Source organism: Balaenoptera acutorostrata, chromosome 4, assembly GCF_949987535.1.
Source record: "Balaenoptera acutorostrata chromosome 4, mBalAcu1.1, whole genome shotgun sequence".
NCBI classification, from domain to species: Eukaryota; Metazoa; Chordata; class Mammalia; order Artiodactyla; family Balaenopteridae; genus Balaenoptera; species Balaenoptera acutorostrata.
Genome location: NC_080067.1, coordinates 81876035 through 81899029, shown reverse-complemented (window position 1 = coordinate 81899029; position 22995 = coordinate 81876035). Strand labels below are relative to the sequence as shown.

The 22995-nt window shown below is 47.6% G+C and overlaps 1 protein-coding gene across 12 annotated transcripts in view; it reads right to left on the bottom strand.

Moving 5' to 3' along the window:
- The window catches only part of MYLK (myosin light chain kinase), a 272517-nt gene that overhangs the window by 105132 nt on the left and 144390 nt on the right, over positions 1 to 22995 (bottom strand). For all 12 annotated transcript variants that reach the window (XM_057544900.1, XM_057544907.1, XM_057544909.1 and 9 more), the window contains 8 exons: positions 16167 to 16215; positions 15083 to 15248; positions 13953 to 14118; positions 11588 to 11606; positions 9883 to 10418; positions 9108 to 9314; positions 4663 to 4797; positions 1453 to 1605 (listed from right to left, as the gene is read on the bottom strand). In XM_057544900.1, coding sequence (XP_057400883.1) covers positions 1453 to 1605; positions 4663 to 4797; positions 9108 to 9314; positions 9883 to 10418; positions 11588 to 11606; positions 13953 to 14118; positions 15083 to 15248; positions 16167 to 16215 — 1431 coding nt within the window. The remainder of the gene's footprint in view (positions 1 to 1452; positions 1606 to 4662; positions 4798 to 9107; positions 9315 to 9882; positions 10419 to 11587; positions 11607 to 13952; positions 14119 to 15082; positions 15249 to 16166; positions 16216 to 22995) is intronic.

Genomic DNA, 22995 nt, shown 5'->3' with positions numbered 1-22995 from the left:
TCGGCCACGTCTCAGCCTCCTTCACCATTTATGGTAGCTGAGCCTCTGTTTGGCCTTCACGGGCCAGTCAGTCCCGACGCTGGGAGGGGGCCCTCGCTCACACAGGGCTGCTCTCAGAGCAGATCCACGTAGCTCTGACAGAGTTCTTGCCGGGGACCTCTCTGTTTCTGCTTTGAAACATGCTCAGATGGGCAACCACCCAGGACCTGCCCCTCCCACAGACCTGGGGGCAAGGAGGACAGCCCCCAGGCCGAGGGGGAGGGCTTCCCGGGAAGAAGCAGGGCCAGTCCCCGGCTGGCTGGCCAGTGCACACGGGCACTTCACAGGAATCGCAGAGAACTCAGAGGGGCTGGAGAGAGCCTCTGCAGCCAGGCCACAGCCAAGTCAGGGCACCAGTGCCATTCCTCTATCCCTAGGGGCGACAATGCCCAGCCCCGGGGGTGAGGGTCAGCTCCACTCTGGGGCCAGGGGACTTGCACTCTGCAAAAGGGCAGGAAGTTTCAGTGGTTTGGTGATCTGGGTTCAAAAGGCCAGTGTGGCTCACGGCCTTGGGGTGCTTAGGCAAGTTACATTGATTTCTTGAGAGCCTCAGACGCTTCTATGTAAGATAGGAGGAGCACTGCCCCCCAACCCTGGGCTGCTGCTGCTCACATACAGGGAGACTCTCCCCAAGAGGCCGAGCCCTGGGGGAACAGAGCGGGGAGGCATGTCTCCTGCTAGGCTGCTGGAAAAGCAGGGCACGGCGCATCTGTTCCAAGCGCCCGGGCCCCACTCACCGGGGGCTCTGGGGGCCTGGGTTCAGCTGGGGCTGGGGAGTCAGGCTTACCTGAACACCTGGGGCCCAAGAAGTCCTTCCCTGGCACTGTCACCATGCCTGCCGATACCACAGCCCAGATAGCTCTGTCTTGAGTCTGTGGCTCTCCAGGGACTTCCTGGGACTAAGCGCTTGGTGCTGATCAATGGATGACAACCATAATAATCAGATTACTGGACACCAGGCTGGTGAGGTATAAGAGCAAGCCTGGGGTGGTGGGGAGGAGCAAGGGCAGAAGGAAAAGGGGGCCAAACGGTGGCCCTCTGGAAGCCTCAATACTGGCACTTGTTACCCGGTGTCTCCCAGGGTCCCCCAGTGCGTGAAGGGTCATTTGTGAGAGCCTAAGTCCTCCAGGGATACTTCATCTTTCAGTGCGTGCGGTTTTCTGCCTACCAGACTGGAAGCTTCTTGAGCCAAGGGAATCTTTGCCTCTTTCCCCTGCATCTTCCCTCAGCCTTGGTGGGGTGAGGGGGTGGGGGACTGGCCTTGCATGTCCATCTCCCATGGCAGACCCTGGTCACTGTGAGCTCCTGGAGGCCATCGCCTCCACCTGCCTGCCTTTAGGTGCGGTGCCCTTTCTCCAAAGCAGATGTGTTGGCAGGAAAGGTGCTTCCAGAGAGATGCCCAGAGGCTCCTACCATGGACAGTGACCCGGGCGCTGCAGGACACCTGCCCCAAGGTGTTCTCGGCCAGACAGGTGTAGGTGCCATCGTCCTCTGGGAGGGCATCCTGGATGTGGAGCTCAGCCACGCCAGCCTCGCAGGTGGAGTGAGCATACTGGATGGGCTGCCCTGGGGAGGGAAGCACAGCAAGGCTCAGGCAGGGAGCGCCCAGGGGCAGGGTGTGAGCCCTGTCCTCAGCAGGGCAGCTGTTGTCATGACGCTGACGTTCCCCATGCTTGCTCAGCCCCACTGAGGACCACCCCCAGCCAACTGGACAGAGGCTCGAGGAGGGGAAAAAGAGGCACGTGCTAGGGAGGTAAAGGAGAGGGAGTGACTGTGTGGGGGGAGGAGCAAGGCCGGGGCTGGTAGGACTTGGGGGACAGATTCTGGAGGCATTTAGGATGCAGGCAGGAAAGGGACAGAGTGCTGTGCATTCTGTTTAAATAAATAGTCCCCAAATCCACATCCTAGGCTTCACAGAATCCTGAGCCTGGAAAGAATCTGACAGGGTCATCTGGCCCACAGCCCAGCCTCAGGCAGAACAGACCTCACCCAGACTGCACATGAGGCTCCCGGCTCCTTTTAGATGTCTCCAGAAACAATGATTCCATTTCCCATTGCAGATATTTACCAGAAGCAATTCTGCACCCTCAACCTAACACTGCAATGACATGCATTTTAGGATTCACGGAAAAGATAAATACAGGGAACTAAAAAACGACTCTGGCCCTTTCTTCCAAGAGTCCCTTGCATGGAGGGCCCTTTATTCAGGTCACATAAAGTCCTGCATGGAGATAGAAGTGTGTGGCGTGAAATTCAGTGGTTTCTTTAATGCTATATGTTCCCGGGATTTTATCATTCCAGGATGTGAGCTTTCATTTCCAGGGAAAAAAAAAAAAAAAAAGAATCTCATTACTGAAGATCCTGGCCTTAGAGCAGGAATGTTTCCATTCACCATATAGGAAGCAACTGTCAGTTCCTTCCCTTGTCAGCCCAGGCTCCTGGTTTGCACATCATAAAACTGGGGGTGGGCAGTGGGAGAGGGAGAAAGTGCAGAAAAAGGTCCTCTCCCTGCAATCCAGTGTTTTCTTCTGCACATAGCAACACTTCACATCTCCATGACAGGGACTGCCAAGTCAGCCACAGGGCCAGAGGAAAGAGATTCCACTGGCCCGACTGCACTTCATAGAAGTGGGGCTGGGGGATGGGAGAGCCAGGGGCCAGGATCCTGCCACTGAGAGGACTGAACACCCGTGTGTGTGTGTGTGTGTGTGTGTGCGTGTGTGTGTGCGTGTACCTAAAACCTCTCTTCCTTGGGAATACCAGTACATTCCATGACTGCCATCTAAGTGCCTCTGCTGTTGAAACCTGTGCCAACAAGCTGTTTGAGAGCTCTCCTTTTACTGGAGCATGGCTCATTTTGGCTCCACAAGCATGGGGTGAAATGGTGGCTCCAGAAAGGAGTTGTTGGCTCAGGGCACTCAGAATTAGGCAACACAGAACTCCCAGCTCCAAGACTGGTGAGATCAGAGTTGGCGGCAAGGGTCCCCGACTTGTGCATGATCGCCCTCTAGTGGGAAGACTGTGAAAATGCCAAGATTCGCCAAGAGTAGGGTGGGGTTGCTTTTCAGTTTGGAGAGGTGTAGACCAGGGGTCAGCAAACTCCTGCTCATGGGCCAAATCCCACTTGATGCCTGTTTTCGTATAGCCCAAAAGCTAAGGACAGTTTCTCATATTTTAAATGGTGGGAAAAAAATCAAAGGAAGACTATTTCATGACGTGTGACAATTGTGTGAAATTCACGTGTCCATAAATAAAGTTCTATTACAGTACAGCCACACCCATTCATTTACATGTTGTCTCTGGCTGCGCTCTGTGCCATGACAGCAGAGTTGAGTAGCTGTGCAGAGACTGCATGGTCTGCAAATTTGGAAATACTTACCAACTGGTCCTTTATTGACAATGTTTCTTGATGTCTGGCCTGGAGTGTGAGCCAGGCGGAAGGGAAACTCTCTTGCTCAGAGCCCTTCCTAGTCTTTAACATCCATGCTCTGTTCCAGCTGCAAGGAGGCTGCCTCCTTGCAGTCAGTCACGGAACCCGATAGGAGCTCTGTCCGTGGTGAGGGGTGGAGACCCCAATTCTCACCTCTCTGCCCACACATAGGGAGACCCCAAGACAACTTCTCTCACTGACTAGAGATCATTTCTAGCAAAGCCTAAGCAAACTATACCGATGAGGCAGGTTCACAGGCAACACGGCAATGGTGCAGAAATGAATGGGGCTATTTGGTGCACAGGTGACAGGCCGCTGCTCCCTTAAGGAGCCTATTCCATCAGCCTGAGAGCTGGCAGAGACCCGAAACTTCTGTTCCAGCCCATCTCCTCACCAATAAAGAAGCCGATGCCCAAAGAGGTAAAGGGGGGTGTCCAAGGTCACCCAACCACTCGATACGGAGAAGGACAAGTGCAGATCCTTCATCCTCCCTGCAGATCCCCAAAGCAGACCCCACTCAATTTCACCAATTTTATGGACTGTTCTCAGTTCTAATAATAGAGTACTCCCATACTTTTGGAACTTAAAGGCTTTTTTTTTTAAAAAAGAGAAGGGTATTAATATATAATAATTTTTTTTCCAAAGGACCTTACTTGGCAAAAAAAAAAAAAAAAGTTGGGATGTCTCTATAGGACTATAATGTTAAAAAGAATTACTGGTCTATAAACCCCCAAACCACTTGCCGCTAAATAAAAGGCAAGATCCCATGAGCAACTGCCAGTGTGGTTCATTAATCTGTTGGTATATTTGTTCATTTATTGACTCAACAAATATTTATTGAGGGCCCACTCTGAGCCTGGCCATATGAAAAGGAACTAAATTGCTTGTGCACCTAGGTGCCAGGCATCTCATTAACTGTTTTATATAAAAGATCTAATTTAATTTTCACAACCGCCACCCTGGAAGGTAGGTGGCATTATTCTTGTCTTGCAGACGAGGAGCTCAAGGCTCAGACAGGAGTAAAACTTGCCCAGTGTCCCCAGCCAGGCATTAGCAGACTCCCAGGTCCCATGCTCTCTCTGTACCCCATGCTTCCTTCTCATGCATAAACGGTTCAGAGTGATATGTGGGGAAGCCAAGTGAGAATGCAGGCAGGGTCAAGCATCCAGGCAGCTGGAGCAGGGGGGACTCACCATTGAGCAGCCAAGTGATTCGGGGCACCGGGGTCCCCTGCACCGAGCACTGCAGCACGAAGTCCTGGCCCTCAACGACAGTGCAGTCCTTTAGGACACTGGAGAATGAGGGGGCCGCCTCCATCACAGCCAGCCCTGTGAAGGCAAAGAACAGACAGGCCGTCTCAGATCACAGCTGACCTGTGCTGTTGACTGACCGGAGGCTGACACCTCACTGCCCCAGGCGCCCAGGGCTTGCTTCTTTGGTGGCCTGGCTTTGCCTGACCCATCATCACACAGGGAAGCAGGCAGCACCACTAAGGCAGAGACCTGGAGCCTGAGGCAGAGTCACTGGCAGGGGTTTTTTCACTGTCACAAGACACCCCGTCTGGGAGTGCTCAGGACCAGGCTGGCCTCCTCTCCTCCGGGACACAAGTTACCCCCACCCCCACCCCCGCGCCCCCCGTCTTGTCTTGACTTTCACTATCCTGGAGCATCCGCAGAACTCCTCCTTCCCCCCTTCTTGGCCCTATTCTACCTTCTGGTGTCTTTTATCGTCTTTGACGTGTCCCATCAGATGATGCACACATTTTTTTTTTTTATTTTAAAAATCCTTGGCCAAAATGTTTCATTAGATTGAAAATATGGATAAAATAGATTTTTTAGGAAAACATAAACTGCCTAAGCTGACTCAAAGAACAATTTATAAATTAAAAAAATAGGCTGGCAACCTCTATGATCTAATCATAGAAATATCCCCTTATGGTTTACTCAAGAGATATATGTACAAGGATGAACACTGAAACATTGTATGTAATAGCTAAAAACCCTGCACACTCTTGTGAATATCTTTTTCACTTGTAGAGACCACATGCCCATTGGTGAGGACATTTCAATTTTAAATTATTATAATTAATTTTTCCAATTCCAGGACAGAATCAAATGACGAGGACTTACATGGGTTCTAGTTTTCCAACCTAGGCCAGTGGTTCAGAAGCACTGGGGGCCTGAGACAATGTACTACTCAGTCCCCCTCATGATTCTGATGCACATTCTCACTGAGAACCGCTGAGCTGAACTTTCCAGAAGCCTTCTAAATAGGTGAGTTGGGGAGTATTTTGTAGTTTGGGGGCCATAATTAAGAGCAATAGGGATAGAAAATCTCTTCTACAACACCCAGAACATGCTGCAGAAGAGTCAAGGTGGCTGATAGCTGAGAAAAGGCAACTGGATTTGGTGATAAGAAGATATCTCACTGGTACTTTTCAAGAGAAGCTATTCAATACAGTGATGAGGGGAAAACCATATTATACAGCAAAGGTTTAAGGGCAAAGGCTAATATTCGAGGGCTTACCAGGTACTTTTCCAGAGGTGACAGTGCCACGAGACTGCTATCTTTAGCTCGTTTTTAGACGAAGTTCATAATTTCCCATAGTCAAGCCCAGCGGTGAAGCAAGGCTTTACACATAGTTCTCTGACTTTACATCCACACTTCTTCCTCTAGCCCCGAGCTCCCCTAAAGGGAGAGTAGGCAGTGGGAGCACAGCTACAAGTCAGGATGTGGTGCATCTGAATGGGACTGGTACCGAGGGAAGGGATGCCAGCCTATCTGGACAGGTGGGGGGAGGCACCACCTCCACCCCTTTGGCCGGCATTGAATTCCCTCATTAGAGAAATGCCTTTGGGAGTCACTGAAAACAATATGGGCTTTTGTGTCAGACCAACATGGGTTAGGAATATGCTGTTTTTTACAAGGCATGGGACCTTGAACAAGTCACTTAACCTCACTACAGCTCAGTATTCTCATCTGGAAAATGGGTGTGACTCTATCTCACGAGATTGTTGGGATAACTAAATGGGGCCATGCAAGTAAAGCTTTTAGCACGAAGTCTGGCACATTGAACAGGCTTTCAGTGGGGGATTAGCTGTTATTATCAGATGGAAGCTGGGCGTGGACACTGGACTAGGCAGCAAGTTTTGGGGTAAAAGAGAGAACGCGGGAGCTTAAAGGTCAGTGAAGCAGAAGGAAGATTTTTTCTTTTTCTTTTTAGTTGAGGGGAGACCAGAGCACACCTGTAGGGAGGAGAAAGAGGCCTCTAGATAGGGGGACGGGGAGAGACTGAAGAAATGGTGGGAGAGTCAATCCTTATTAGACCCGATCTTTGTGGGGATGGGAGGGATGGAAAGAGAAGTCTTGGTAAGGGAAACAGGCAGCTTTTCTGCAGTGATAGGAAGAAAGGGAGGAAGAGGTGTTAGACGACCTACATCTTGGTGGAGCCTTCTAGAGAGCAGCTAAGGAGAAAGGCAGTCAAGCAGGACTTCTGGAACGGCACACTAAGGACTTCCGTAAGTCTGCTCCTCCAGACAAGGAACAGGAACGCTGGCAAAAGTACTCAACATCAACTTTCTCAGAACTCTGGTAATTACCCAAAGGCTTGCAGCATTCTGAGCAGCCTTCATTCTAAAACAAATAAACACACAGCTGAATCTTGGTAAGAACAGCAAGCTTTGTGGCATGCCCAGTTTCCACCCCCTCGCCCAGCTCTGCGCTGGCTTTCAAGCCCACATTGTCTTTCACCCCCAACTTGCTGCAGGTACAGTCTCCACGCACAGCTTCCATTTAATAATAGTAGCTAACACTCCAACCAAAGCTTCTTGGTTTTTAACCTTCGGTGGACACAGTGCTAGGTGAGTCCCCCGCCCTGACATAGAGCCCTGCATGATGAAGCTCAGGTTCCCCGACCTGGGACCTCTGCCTACAGGTGCTCCCACCTCCAAATGAATGGATAATATTCCTTGCAGAGGAATTCACAAATGTAGTAAAATTCCCAATTAAGAAGTGAGTCAATGGTATACAGTGAAAAACAAGACTACCTCTCACCCCTTCCTGGACCTCCAGTTTCTCTTCCTAGAGGTAACTTGTGGACCCTTCCAGAAATGTTTATGCACACACAAGCATCAGTTTGCTTTGTGTACATAGATTTTTTTTCCTTTAACACAAACAGCATATGATACACACGGCTCTCTCTGTACTTGGCTTGTCCCCCGTACTAACATATCTTGGGCAGGTTTCACTAGCAGGGTCTACAGGTCAGGCACATTCGTTCCCCTGGCTTCATGGCATCTTACTGTGTGAATGAACTAGTAAGCTCTTTTTTGGGAAACATTTATTATGGCAAATTTCAAACATACACAAAAGTAGAGAAAAAGCTGTATAGTGAATCATCATATCCCTGTTTCTCAACTTTCATAATGGCCAATCTCACTTCATTCATACCCCCCACTGAGTCCCACCACATATGGATTATATCTGAAGTAAATATCAGAAATCATATCATTTCACCAGTAAATAACTCAACTTATATCTCTAAAATATATGGACTTTGAAAAAAATCACCACGAGATCCACCATCACATCTTAAAAATAGCACTAACTCCTTTATACTGAATATCTTGTCAGTGCTCACATTTTCCTGATGTTCTTACAAAAACATTTTTTTAAAGGTGTCTCCATCGGGATCCAGGCAAAGTCCATGTATTGCAACTATTGGTGTCTCTTATGTGTCTTTTCATCTAAGTTTCCTACAGTTTGTTCCTTCTTTCCTTTTGGCTTGCAATTTACTTGTTGAAAAAATAGGTGAAGGTTATTTGTCTCATAGAGTTTCCACTAGACTGCAATGTGCTGTGGTTTAATAAGTTCCTCAATAGTATGACATGAGTGTAGGGTCCCTAAATAGCATTTAAAGTGAAGGGGAAATCTTATAGAGAGATAGATGGGTGCAAGGCTATTGAACACAGTTCTGTTACAGTAGTGAAAAAATGGAAACAATAGAAACAATCTAAATGGAAACAACAATAAGGCCATGCCTAAACATCGTTCTATGAAATATTATACGGCCATTACAAAGCATGCTTTTAAACAATATTAAAAAATATAGAAAGAAATAGTATAGAAAGATGCTTATGTAACATGAGCAAATTAGAATAGTAAGCAGTATACAAACAGCACAAATCTAAATTTGTTTTTAAAATATTAAACTATCATTTATTTCTGAGTCATAAGATTATATACATTCTTTAAATTCCTCTCAATGAACATGCACTACTTTTATAAACAGACACTATAATGAGCACAAAAGATGTGTCACTCACATCACCTCACATCACTCTCAGTGTGTCGATCTTGTTCTCTGTGGTTACCAAAGTGAGACTTGGCAGCTCACAGCTGGGCTGGGCCTGGGGCCTGGGCATGTTTATTCTGAGGTGATTCGGATGTGAACTCCTGATCAGGAATCACTCTCCTGGAGCAGTGACTCTGGCCTTGGCCGGTGGGTGGGGGCGATGTTTCTGTCGGGTGGTACACCCTGGGCGGGGGGCTGCAGGAGGTGACGCTTGTGCAGTGTATGAAGCACCCCACAAAGGTCCTCCCTCAGGGAACCCGGGGTGACCTGGAGGAATGTACTCACTTTTCACCAGGAGGGTCCAGCCACAGGACACCCGGCCTCGGACATTGGCAGCTGTGCAGCTGTAGTTCCCACTGTCCCTGGCCCGGGCTCTCAGGAGGCAGAGGTAATGGGTCCCCCCAGCTTCATAAACCTCGATGGTGCCTTCTCTTCTCCTCAAGGGGGAACCGTCCAGGAACCAGGTCACTTCGGGCTTCGGGATCCCTGAAACTACAGGGCCAGGTGAAGGACGGGAGGCCCCCGAGAGCACGCTGGACTTGTGGGGCGCAGGCAGGGGTGGAGAGGCTGAACCGGAGGGCAGAGCTCAGTCCCGCGTGCAGCCGCCCTCCCGCTTGAACCCGCTTTCTTACCCCTCCACCCCACATCCCACATCCCAAGACGGAGGCAGGGTCCTTGGGGAGGAGGGCTACAAGGTGATAAGCTAGGTCTCCAGATCAGCCAGAGGGAGGAAAGAGGAGGGGACCCTGCGGCTTGTGTGTGGTGGAGATGGTGGTGATGGGTTTCCCGCGGAGGGTGGTGAGGATTAGGGCTCAGGGTCAGTGCTGTCTCCAACCATGAACAGTGGGTCACTGCTGGGAGTTTCTCCAGAACAAGAGACATGATGAGGTTGAGTCCTTCCGGAGGGGAGACCCCTGTAAGGTGCTTCCCGGGGTCGGGGAAGGGGCTCTAGTCCAAGGGGCCAGGGGATACAGGAGACTCTGACCACTTAGCCAAAGGAAGGGAGTGGCCACCTGGGGGCTAAGTGTGGGCACCAGCGGCCTCAGGCAGCTCTACTCACCCTCGCATCTGAACTTGACTGGCTGATCCTCACTGACTTCCTGGCTTTGGGGCTTGCTCTCAAATTTGGGGAATGTTGTGTCCCCCTGGCCCTCCGTGGGGACCTTCCGGGTAGCAACCTGGCTCACAGTGTCTTGGCTTCCCAGGCCACCCTGCCTGGTGTGGAGGGCGGCTGGAGGGCGAGCAGCTGGCTTGTCCCTCTCTTCTCTGGAAGGAGACAGGGCACCCGAGACTGGCACTCTCGGTGCCAGCTGCGCTTTTGCCGCCTGCAGGGTGATGGTGCTGGAAGTCTTCTGCAGGACGGGGGTCCTCAGGGCCTTTCCGGGCGAGTCCCCCGATGGCTCCGGCTCAGATTCCCTAGGGGGCTGAGGCTGGCTCCCCGTGGCCCAGGTCGGGGAGCCACCTCTCTGGATGCTGGAGCAGTTCTTACTCTCAGCTGCAGCCTCCAGGCCATCCAGTTTCAGCCCCTGAGCGATTCCATTGGTCACTTCCTTCCTGATGTCTGAATTGGCCACTTTTGTTCCTCTCACAAGCGACCTGTTTGGCGGGTGTGTGGCGGGGGACAGCGGGGCAGAAGAAGGGATAGAACAATCATCTGGTTACGCATTACAAGCCCAGACTCCAGGGATTACAAAAGCCCACAGATCAAGACAGAGTAAGAGCCGATGTCTTTCTCTGCAGTTTGCTCAGTTTCCAGCCAGAAAACAAGCAGCCATTCTCGGTCTTCCCTGCCCCTCATCCCCAGCCCAGTGTTCTATCCATACTCATTACATCCGCCCTTTTTCTCTTCTCCACGAGCCCCGACCTGGTTCAGACACGTGGTGTCCCCTGTCCACACGGGCCCTAACCCGTGTTCCACCCGGCATGCACAGTCCATCTTTTAAAAACATAAATTGAATGATGCCATTTTAAGCTTAAGAATTTCCAACAGCTTTTGCACTCGATTAAGAGTAAAACTGAGCTGTTCAAGACGGCCTGCAGGGATGCCAAGTGGGAGCTGGCTCTGCGTGGACACCCCCCCCCCCAAGACACTGTCTCCAGTGCCTACCAGGCTGCAGCCCCTCAGGGTTCTTTGGGCCCCAGGCTCCCTCTCGCCTCACCACTTTCACACCTGCAACACCTCTGTTTGGAACACTTTCTCCCTGAGCTTTTCTTCTCTTAGCTCATGCTACTCCTCACAGGCCTGAGCTCAAACATCAAGCTTTCAAAAAGGGGTTCTCTGACCCTCTACTCCAAATGAGCGCTTCTCGTAGACTTAGGTTTAGCGCTTATGTTTTGTGTGGCTCTGTTTAAGGCCCTTCTCTACACTAGACAGCTCACCAGGCATACCCAGCATCTAGCACAGAGCCTCACGCTCAGGAAAGCAAGCTCTCCCGATGACGTGCTGGGTGAGCAAGTAGATTCTGGCCTTGAACGTGGTGGGCATCCTTGCAGAGCAGTGCCCTTCCTAATGACAGCTAACTAGTAAAGATACTGAGCAGGGTCTGCGAGAGTCTCAATGCTGATGGCAAGCCTGACACAGAACCTGGACAGCAAATTACAATAGAATAAAACTAAACACCCCAAATAAAACAATGCCCCCCAAACAGTCAGTTCTCCCCCCTATACGGTGACTCAGAAATTCAGGGTGTTTCTTGATTACGAGCCCTCTTTTCTCTCAGGGCATTTCAAGATGGAAACATGATAATCACAAAGCCTACACATACCTATTGGCATTGTCCAAGCCTGGAAAAAGGGAGAAGGTAGAAAGACCGTTAGTGGAATGTTTTATACACCAAGAACAGAAAGTGATAAGACAACAATATCTTGTTTATGACAGAGTTTGGCTTCCCAAACTCTCACTTTCCCCATCACCTATGGTCCTCCCTCCCTCTCTCCTTTCAGCTTCCCTGGTCCTGAACTTCTTGGGTTAATCTGAGAAACTCCTCTGAGCCCTGGAGACACTGTTAAGCTTCCAGCATGGCCCTGGGCCCTTTATGGCAGCCTCTGCTGCCCCGCCCTGGGCACTGGAGCTTCCTGTTCTCTAGCCCACAGAAGGAAACAAAAACCACCCTACTGAAAACTTCAAACCCAAACAGTTTAACTTGCATGTGGCCCTCAAAAGAAACCCCCAGTGATCATTTTTGACAAATACCTGCTTCATTTTAAAGTGTACAGAGAAAGTGTAATTTTATTCAGTTCTTCAAAGAAAAAACATACAGTTACTAGATATGTTTTTCTTGCCACATGATTTTAAAACATTTTTATCACGGAAAATTACAAAATATACAGTAGTACAGAGAAGGATATAACCAACACTGAAAGCCTACACCCAGATTAGGGAAATATCAACCTTTTGCCAGTCTTATCTATCCCTTTTTGTTTTGGTTATTTGAGGGGCTTTTTCTGGGAATATTTTCAAACAAAATGTCATTAAGTGCTTCAGAAGGAAACTTCTTTAATTCAGTGCCGGGGCAAGTAAAGGGAGAGGGACTAAAACACTTCTCCAGATGACTAACAGCAGGTCCTGAGTCTGTAGTGAGTTGTGAAGTCAAATGCTATGGTCAGGACAAGGGTTTTTTCTTTTTTTTTTTTTTAATTGCCAACGTTTTCTTATGTGGTAGTCCTACACTTTATTTATTTATTTAAAATATTTATTTATTTATTTTGGCTGCACCGGGTCTTAGTTGTGGCACGTGGGATCTTTTTTTTTTTTTTTTTTAGTTTCAGCAGGTGGGATCTAGTTCCCCAACCAGGGATCGAACCCGGGTCCCCTGCATTGGGAGCGTGGAGTCTTACCCACTGGACCACCAGGAAAGTCCCCAGGGTTTTTTCTTTTAATGGTGTAGAATGGAAGAGAAAATGCCAGCATGTACTGTACATAATACTACTCAGGATTGTTTCATAAAACTTGTTTTAGTTAAATCTCTCTCTCTCTCTCTCTCTCCATCTATCTGTCTATCTATCTATCTATCTCCTGGGTTGCAATGTAGAATAAATTTGTTTCTGTGGGTAGTGAACACACTTGGGCCAAAAATGTACAGAAAGCAAGAAGGGGTATTTTCTGAGAAAGGAAAGAGATGGGGAAGAGGACAATCAAAGAAATGAGGATAAGAAAGGAGGAGGAGGGCTTCCCTGGTGGCACAGTGGTTGAGAATCTGCCTGCCAATGCAGGGGACACGGGTTCGAGCCCTGATCTGGAAAGATCCCACATGCCGCGGAGTAACTAGGCCCGTGAGCCACAACTACTGAGCCTGCGCGTCTGGAGCCTGTTCTCTGCAACAAGAGAGGCCGTGATAGTGAGAGGCCCGCGCACCTCGATGAAGAGTGGCCCCCGCTTGCCGCAACTAGAGAAAGCCCTTGCACAGAAACGAAGACCCAACACAGCCAAAAATAAAAATAAATTAATTAATTAATTAAAAAAAAAAAGAAAGGAGGAGGAGAGAGTAAGGTCATTTCCCTCCCAGATCCCCAAATCCCAGCCCGCTCAAGGTTCCCGCTAGAATGAAGTGACGTCAATCCCCTTCCCCCTCCACACACTCTGGCTTCCCCAGGCTGGACTTGGCAGAACCAAGGGGAATGTCAGGGAGAGGCGTATTCAAAGAGATTTCAAGAGAAGAGTTTACTGGGGCTGATGACTACAGCAAGAAGAGACAGGAGTCAAAGGCGATGCTGAAATGCCCAGTCTGGTGGGAAGCAAAGAGTTACGCCGAGGGAGCACCTGATCTGAACGACAGGATGGATGACAAGATGAATTTCAGGCAGGTTAAATCTGAGGTGATGGCGAGACATTAGCAATGCCCACTCTTCCAAAAGGCAACTAGAGATGTAAATAAAAAAGGAGTCTGAGCAAGAAGGAAAAACTGAACACAGGTGTGCGGACACACGTGAAGCATCTTCCTCCGTGGCCGTGTCTGTGCTACCCGCCTACCCTTTCTTCTGATTCAAGACCCTGCCCCTGGGGAGGGACACATGAGTAGGTAAGTGTGACACGTGTAACACACAGACACGTAATGAACAAGCAGCTCCTTCTAGGAGGGTAGGGACTCCAGGAAGGGACGGTCCAGCACTAGCCCTCCCACCGCCTGATACCTTGGATGGAGAGCTCAGCAGACATGGAGGCCTTCCCTGACCCGTTCACCACCATACACGTGTACACTCCCACGTCATCTTGGTTGACCTCGTGGATTTCCAGGACTTGCACCCCATTCTTCTCAGACATAGACACACGGGAACTGGGCTGCAGGGGAACATCTCCCTGTGGATGGCATAGGCAGCTTGGTCAGAGAAACTGCTCGCCTTTTGACTCTGTCCTACCTCCTGCCAATCCAGGTGGGACAGACACCAGGCGTGCACAGCAGGGCCCTCTGCTCTGGGCTCTGTCAACATGCTTGGAGAGCAGCCTGAGGGCAACCCAAGGGCCCTGACTCGAGGCGCATAGATGCGCTGTGGTGTTCGGTCCAGCTGAGGGCAGGTGTATGGAACCTGTTTCAAAGGAGCCCTAGTTTGAGGTGGGAAATCCTATTTTCCTCACTTTAGTTCTCCTCTGCCTCCCTCTTCCTTTTATTGATGTTCCAGGGTCAGTACAGGAGAATCAGGAAACAGGGAAAAGGCATCCTGTCACTCATTTTTATCCAGGAGTTCCATCTGTGAAAAAGCTCCTCTCCCTGGCCTTGACCCCCAGGGCTCCTCACTGCCCTGTTAACATGGGCTGCTCCGCCTCCCCACTGCTGCCTCCTCTTCCCCCTCCCCCACCCCCTCCCCCACCTCTGTCTTCACATTGTTCAGCCCTGAATGATTTATAAAGCACTCCCACGTGGAGCCTCCCAACAGTATTTGGAGGTAGGTGGGATTATCTCTGCCTCATAGATAAGGAAACTGGGGTTCTGAGAGATCAAATGCTTTGCCCAGCATCTCATGCTTTGTCAATCAGGGAGCTGTGGCTTGAAATCAGCCCCAGACTTCAAACTCCACTCTCTTGACATGGTCAGGTCTGTCTTGACTCGGAAGTTTTATACTGTTTTGTGAGCGTGTGGATTACAGGACATCGTGGGCTGAGTAACACAGGGAGAGTGTGCAAACAGGGGCAAGAACAGGCACGGCTACCAAACACATGAGAACCTCGAGGACGCTCTACGGTTGAAGTGGAAGGGACTGATTGGGAAGACAGACTCCCAGTAGTCGAGGGATCTAACCCAGAGTCAGGGCAGACAAAACCTCACCTTGAGCCAGGAGACCTGTGGCTGGGGCCGGCCAGTGATCTTGCAGGAGAATCGCCCCATCTGTCCTTCTTTGACCACCGCTCGGCCCAGCTTAGTAGCAAACTTTGGTGGGCATTCTCCCCAGATGCTAGGACGGGTCTCCACCGCAGGGGCTGCAAATCTGTCCCTGGAAAGAAATCAGCAGAGAATCTACAGCAATGCAGATCCTTTTCTCTCTGTCCCCACCCAAGTTACTTAAGTTGGGCTCAGAAACCAGCAAAGGACAATCTTCCCGATTCTGTGCCTCAAACACATTTCTGGAAAAATCCGTGGCACCAAAACCTATTTCCTCCACCTCCTGGGCATGCAGCTAGCCTTCAGTTACTAGCCTCCCTTGAAGTTAGGTATGCTTGAATTCTACTGAGGTCTGGCCAAAGCTGGGCTTTGGCCAACAGACTGTGAGCAGAAAGCAGAAACACCATGTGCCATTTCTAGGCTGGACCCATCAAAACCTCCTGCGCTATTCTCCACAGTCTCTCTCGCCCACTTTTCTGGCTAGATGCAGGGCGTCCTGCGGAGGCTCCAAGGCCTGGGAGATGATGCAGCCACAAAACAGAAGGAGCCTGGGTCCCTGAAAGATAACGGGAAGGTTTTCCACCTGTCCAAGAATATGTGAGCCGACTTTGCTTGAGTAAGAAATCACCTTTCCCTGTGTCAAGCCATTGCGATTTGGGGGCTTGTCTCTTACAGCAGCCACTGTTACTTACCCTCACCAATTTAGGCTTACTTGCCATAAGAAATTCACATACTGACTGCCTCTTCTAAGTCTGCTTGTTTAAGTCTTCTGTTGCCTTGGTTGTTAGGGACCCCTGCAGACTATGGCCACATAGCCCACTTCCATTTAGCAACTGGACTAGTCAAAGGGGTATCTATAGAGGCCTCCAGGTCAGGAGGTGCCGTGTGACTGACACATCACACCCCAATAGGCTCCCGCTTTAGTTATCATAACCCAAGATGTTTGAGAAGACTTGCTCCCCAGGCTGTTCTGCCAAGCCCTCAGGAAACGCCAGTTACCTTACGCTGGGTTGGACATCCTGGAACTTACCCCAAGGTTTTGGAAACAAGAGGCTGACTATGCTTCTTCACAAAGCCCCCTGCAAGTAGGAAACAAAGAGAAAGAGGCTTGCAAAGTCTGGTCGGAACCACAAACTGGAAGCAACAAAAGCCAGAAAGAGTCAGTGGGGGTGGGGGGTAACAGTTCACCCTGACCGAGCCCATACTGGGTCAGGCTCTATGGTGGGCACTTTACATGCATCGTTGCACGGATTTCCCGCAATACTTTAAGGAGGCTGGTATTACATCATCCTTCTAATTTTTTAAACAGGTGAGAAAAATGAGATTCGGAGACATGAAGTCACCCACTTGAGTCACAGAGCCAGTAATGGTACAGGAAAGCATCCCGGTCTACCTATTCTAGAACACTCCACCATTCTGCTGAGTGGTTACATGCCCCTGGACCTTCCTCTCGGGGATGATCTGTGGCGATCAGGACCTCTCCAGAAAAGGAGCCACTTGAACGGACAGGGGAGATGCACATGCATCTCTCTTACTACAGCTATTCCTGTCTGGCCCAATCACCACTCCACCCTTCCACTTAAAGCCCAGCAAACAGCAGGATCTGTCCTGCTGGAATGGAGCAGATCACAGGAGACAAGCTCCAGAGCGGCCAGCACCTCCCAGAACCTGCACCAGCAGGACACTGGGCACTGCCGGTCCTGGGTGAGGTGCTGCTGTGCTAGGCGGGAAGCAGTTAAATAGCAGACTCTGCAAGGCGGCTGGGGTCAGCTCCTTTATCCAACTGCTGCTGCTGGGAGGAACAACTCATAACGTGACCAGGAAGTGACTATAAAGCAGTGGGGTGTTTTTGAGGAATGGGGAGGGGGAGAGGAGGACATTTTTGAGATGACAATCAGCCTGGAAGTTGTTCTCTTTCTGCGACAAACTGGGGATGTTTATAAAACTCCACCCAAGGCACGCATGGAAAGGGTAGAAGTCATTCCCTGATATCGGCAGGCAGCTGCAATGGGAGATCTGCAGGGTGTCTCCCGGAAAAGGGTAAACTTCCTTAAATTCCAGCACTGATCACATCTATGTGAATGCATAGGAACATAGGAATGGAAGGTGAAGATCATGGCTGAGTACTTCCCTCAGCCATATCTGGTTTAAGGTTATACCAGGACCTTAGTGAAAAAGGGTTAATAACAATGCCTGCATCACATTTAAGTTGTGATGCCATATGGGTTGACAATTGTTGTACATGCATTCTGCTTAACATAACTATTTAGTGAGCCGTGTATAGTTTTCATCCCATAATGTGGGTTTAGTTCTTGTAATTCAATTCTCTGTTCAAGGTTAAAAGAACTTATAAGCTGATAAAAGGAGAGACCTGTTCTGGGAGGGCCCAACTGACAACTGCAGTCAAGATGCTGGGGTCCCTCGGACACCACTGGAGGAAGTTCTTTTAGAAAGTATTTGAGCAAATGAGAATCATCAGCTTGAAAGATGCTCTGCTCTTAGATCAGCATCTTCCTTTCTGTCTCTCCAGTTAAAGGAAACGATGCTAAAAGTAGGAAAGAAAGTTTACAAAGCTACTCACTTTGGTCTTGTTTGTAGTAGTAAATATTGGAAACAACATAAATGTCACACAGTAGGGAGACAATAAGTGGCTTAGTAAAATGTACAATTAGACATCTTATTCTGCCACCAAATTATGTTTAAGAATATATGAAACATGCAGAAATATGTTAAAAATATTATATCATTTGCTCTTCAGCACACTCCAGCTGGGCTGTGATCCTCTCCATTCCACTGAGCTCCATTCCAACCACCATCTTGCCAAACCCAGTGGTTAATCCTCTTCACAACCTCACTCAGTAGCACTTGACAGCAGGGGCCACTCCCCTCCAAAGCACTTTCTCCTCCAGACTCTCCTGCTTTTACTAGGTTGCCCATTCTTTCCTCAACCTCCTTCTCTTCTGGAACTTTATCTCTGAGAGTGCCCTAGGGCTGAGTCTTCAGTCCTCTCCTCAGCTCTATGGACTCTTCCCCAGGGGGGTCTTAGTCCCATAGCTTTAAATAATATCCATAATAACTCCCAAACCATACTCCCACCAGAACTTTTTATTCCTCAGAAGTATCCAGGCCAGTGCCCAGCACATAGTAGGGATTCAAATATTTGTTAAACGAATGAATTCTATGAAAAAAAGAGCAGCATGCAAAATTTTCTATTCAACGTGATCATAATCAGGTAAAAATAAGATAAAATACCCAAACATAGTGAAACAACCAGAAGAAAATATATCAAAACGTAATTGCCTCTTATACATGCTCTATTCCACAGCATTAGGCACACACCAATCACTAAGACTCCCATCTAAAATATCCAGGTACCCTTCACTGCACTTATCATGCTACTGTACCACTCATTTCACATTGGGGTAAAGATTTGATAAAAATTAGACTGATCAACAGATAACCAACAAGGACCTACTGTATAGCACAAGGAACTACACTCAGTATTCTATAATAACCTATAAGGGAAAAGAATCTGAAAAGGAATATGTGTACATATAACTGAATCACTGTGCTGTACACCTGAAACCAACACGATATTGTAAATCAACTATACTTTAATAAAAATAAATTAATTAATTAATTTAAAAAATTAGACTGATCAACAGACGAATGGATAAACAATACAAGGTCTATCTATACAATGAAATATTATTCAGCCATGCAGAGGAATAAAGTAATGATACATGCTACAACACAGATTAACCTTGAAAATTTTTGCTAAGTGAAAAAAGCCAGACACACAAAAAATGTGTGATTCCATTTATATGAAATGTTCTGAAGAGGCAAATCCACAGAGACAGAAGGCAGATTGAGTGGTTGCCAGGGGCTGGGGGAGGAGGGAGTGGAGTGACTGCTCAGTGGGTGTGGGGTTTCTATTTGGGGTGATGAAAAGTTCTGGAGCTAGACAGTGGTGATGGCTGCACACCACTGTGAATGTACTTAATGCCACTGAGTTGCATGCTTTAAAATGGCAAATTTTATGTAATATGTATTTTATCACAGTAAAAAAATTATACTAAGAATCTTTAAAACTCTTGGGAGCTAAATGTCTTAATCCAAAGGCTAAAATTCCTTTACTCCTTAAAAGATAGAGCAAAAATATGGCATTTCCTCAAAGAATAGCAAAAGTGTGCTGTTTGGAGGTACTTCTGTATCAGAGTAAGAGCAGTTTATGGTACAATCCAAAGGTAACATATAAAGCAGTCAGCTAAAAATGGAATTGAGGAATGCTCATCTTAATGTGTGTCAACACCAGAGACATACATCAAAGCAAACAGAGAATTTGGGCTAAAATAGCTAACAGGGTCTATTTATAGGCAAAAATTTGAAGTTGCAAATTGTCAGATAAGGCAAAATTAATTCTGTGAAAGTATGAAAATCTGGCAGAACAGCAAAGCTATGTAGAAAAATAAGTGGAAAGGGGATTAAGGTAGAAATGCCAAAAATAGAAGAGTAAGTTAAGAGAATTGGTGAAGACAGGATCGAGTTAGTGAGAGGGAAAAAAAGGCCAAGGCACCAAAGGTATTTAAACAGTCATCTCAGATTTTTCAAGGATGAGTAAAAGAGGATGCTAGCAGGTTTTCGGAGTGAAAAGTTCAATAGTGGAGATACTAAAGCACATTTTGTCAAAGACTGAGTAGACACAGAGAATGCTGCCGAAAAGCGGAATAATGTGATCATGATGGTAAGAAGAAGAAATACTTCTAAAAATGTGCGACGATATAATTTGTCATCCAAACAGAGACTCTGGACACTGAAAGGGGCATAATTAATAATTCTGCCCAGACAACAGGAGTAAATCAGGACTGTTCCAGGCAAACCAGGGAGCAGTCACCCCACTTGCAGGCAACTTCAAAGCAGATTTTAAGGACTGCTTAAAATAGTGGTTCTTCACTCAATCAGAACAAATACCCACTTTTTAATAACATGTATTTAGCAATGTCCCCTGTGCCACGTTGAATCAATATTTGCCGCTAACCATCCACATATATAATTTCAAAAAGAAAACAAATGTAAAGCCCTGACTAAAATGTTAAGGAGAAACAAAAGGAAAGGGAAGTATAATAATGTTTATTTCAATATGAAATTTCAATATTTCGATACCGTACATCAATAGATGGTCAAGCATGTCTATTTCAATGTAAATGCTCAGGCCCTTTAGAAGACATAACGAAATAGATGCCTGCACTGACTCATATGCATGTTTGGATTTGAAGGTGAATGATCAAAAAACACACTGTACAAGTAGTCATGGAAATGAAGGAACACAGGTATACAGGTGGACGTTAGAATAAAAAGTAGTGTTAGCAATGTTATATGTCAATTATATCTCAATAAAGAGGAAAAAAGAAAAAATTAGTATAGTAAAAAGAAAAAGTAGTGTTAGGATAAATAACAGAGAAGACATATTATATAACAAGGAAAGAATGAAACCTTAAAAGAAGATAACACAGCAAGACAAGTTACAGACCACTGAAGTAGAGAAAATGGGGGAAAAAATGACTGTAAGTGTGGCGTCAAAACAATTTTCTGCTGTATGACATGGGATCCTTGAGACCTCATCTGTACTAAAACACTGATTCAGTCCCTATTATGCGTAAGGCATTAGTTAGAGCTTCAGCAAGTAGACTGATGTGTGTAATAAAAGCTAGAATAAAACTTGAGCCTTAAGAGAAAGGCAAAGTGCTTCTAAGATGGGAGAGGGGACACCCCAGAGCAGGGCCTATTGAAGATCTTGAGTTTCAGTTTAAAGGTGGATCATTGGAGGATTCGAAGGGAGGGAATGATAAGATCCCATCTGAATTTTTTGAAAGATATTTTTAGCAGCAATGTGGAGATTAGAGTGGGGTATGGGTAGAACTGGGGAGACCATTTGGAAATCTGTGCAACAGGACAGAGTGGATGGACCACAATGGTGGTAGTGGGGACAAATGAGAACTGGCGCAGCAGGATCTGGTGACTGACCAGGGAAGGGGAGGGAGGGAGCACTTGAGGATGACGAGGTGGCTGGGCTGCCCTGCTTCCAAAGGAGGTTTGGGTCATCACCTGTCAAGGTTTCAGCTGTGTCTTCCAGAGGCCACTAAAGTCCTAACCAGAAATGTCAATGCACCTCTGCCAGGGGCTGCCTGTCACTGTATAAATGGGGGCCTCACCCTATATAAACAGTTCACTCTACAGCCTCCACTCAGGCAGGGAGCTTTGGAGGTCACTGCCACAGTCCACATTCACTGGAATGTACACATGTACGTTATTCTTACACTATGACACTCAATAACAAGTACAGTTGACCTTTGAAGAACACGGCGGTTAGGGATGCCAATGCCGTGCAGTGGAAAATCCACGTACTCTATCTCTGCCTCAAAAATGAAGGAATTGATACATGACTCACCCAAGGGCAGGAAGCTGAAGCTGTTCTGTAGAATCAGGACTCAAACCCTAGTTCTTTTGATTCTGCATATTGTGGTCTCTAATTGAACACAAACTTCCTCCCACACTTAGTTAATTTAAATATCTGTAAAATGAAAATATAGGTACTCTATTTATTGAAAAAAAATCCATATATAAGTGGACTCATGCAGTTCAAAACTGTTGTTCAAGGGTCAACCATACATCCTTGCATAGAGGCTAAGGAGGTTATCCCAGGGCACCTAGTAGACATTTCAGGAGTTCTATTTGGGTCCCCAGGAAACTGATACACTAAAGAACCAATTCTTCCTCAGGGGGTTGAAATAAAATATCCACCACTTGGAAGACAAATTACTTCCTGGTCATTGATGGATAAGGTAGTCATATGTCCTACCCAATGAGTTCAAAGGAGTAGTGACACGAAGTTTTGTTTTGGAGGGGGGAATAGTTCAATAAATTGCGGCCAGTGATCTCTCAACTGTCTTAAATAAGTACTCTAAAGAGGAATTTAGATCCTCTGCAGAGACAAAATAGCTGTTTTCTTCAGAGTCTTCTTTCCGAGGCCAAGGATCACAGGCATCCCAGCTCATTTCTCAAGAGTCACTTTCCACTGTGATTCCCTCCCAAAGCACCAAGCCAAGTAGCAGGTGTTCCCTTCAGTACTTAAGTCATAAAGACTGATTTTGTATCAATTTATCAGGAAGGAAACAAAGAGAAATTTACCTCTGGTTTGAGCCGCTCCCCACTTGCGGGTCTGATGTGGCAGGAGCCATCTGGCTGTGGCTATTGTACAGGTGTCTGACCAGAGGCCACCCAGTGAGCAAGTGCAGCATATGGGAAGGTTATTTTAAGCATGGTTCTGGAGAAATTCATTGTACTAATAAGCAACCCATTTTTGTTGGGGATCATGCAAAGTGATGGTGTATCAAAGACTAATGGAACACATGAAAAATCTGTGATCGTAATACTTGTAATAAACCCATGTGTTCAGAAAAATAAAAGTAAAGTTAAAAAGATTCATGAAGCTAAGCAAGCACATAGTAGGTCTGTCCCTCAAGCTGTGGCTAAGGGCAGCAGTGCATCTGGAGAGCTACATGCCGTAGGAAAATGGAAAAGCAACAATTAAGGGCAGAATCGTCCACTCATACTCTGGAACGGATATGACTCTAAAAACTGCCTCGCCTCGTGCTCCAGACCTCCCACAGTCTCCTCCCAATCTGTCCTTCAGCTTTATTTCCCACTACACTCTGCTCCTGCCCGTCTACTCACCCCACCCTCCACCCCAGGCCCTAACTCGTAGCCACTTTCCTCCCATCCCCAGCATCAGAATCATAATCTGCCATCCAAATCTCACTCGCTCTGTCCGGGCTAGCCAACTCCCTCCTCCTCCAAGA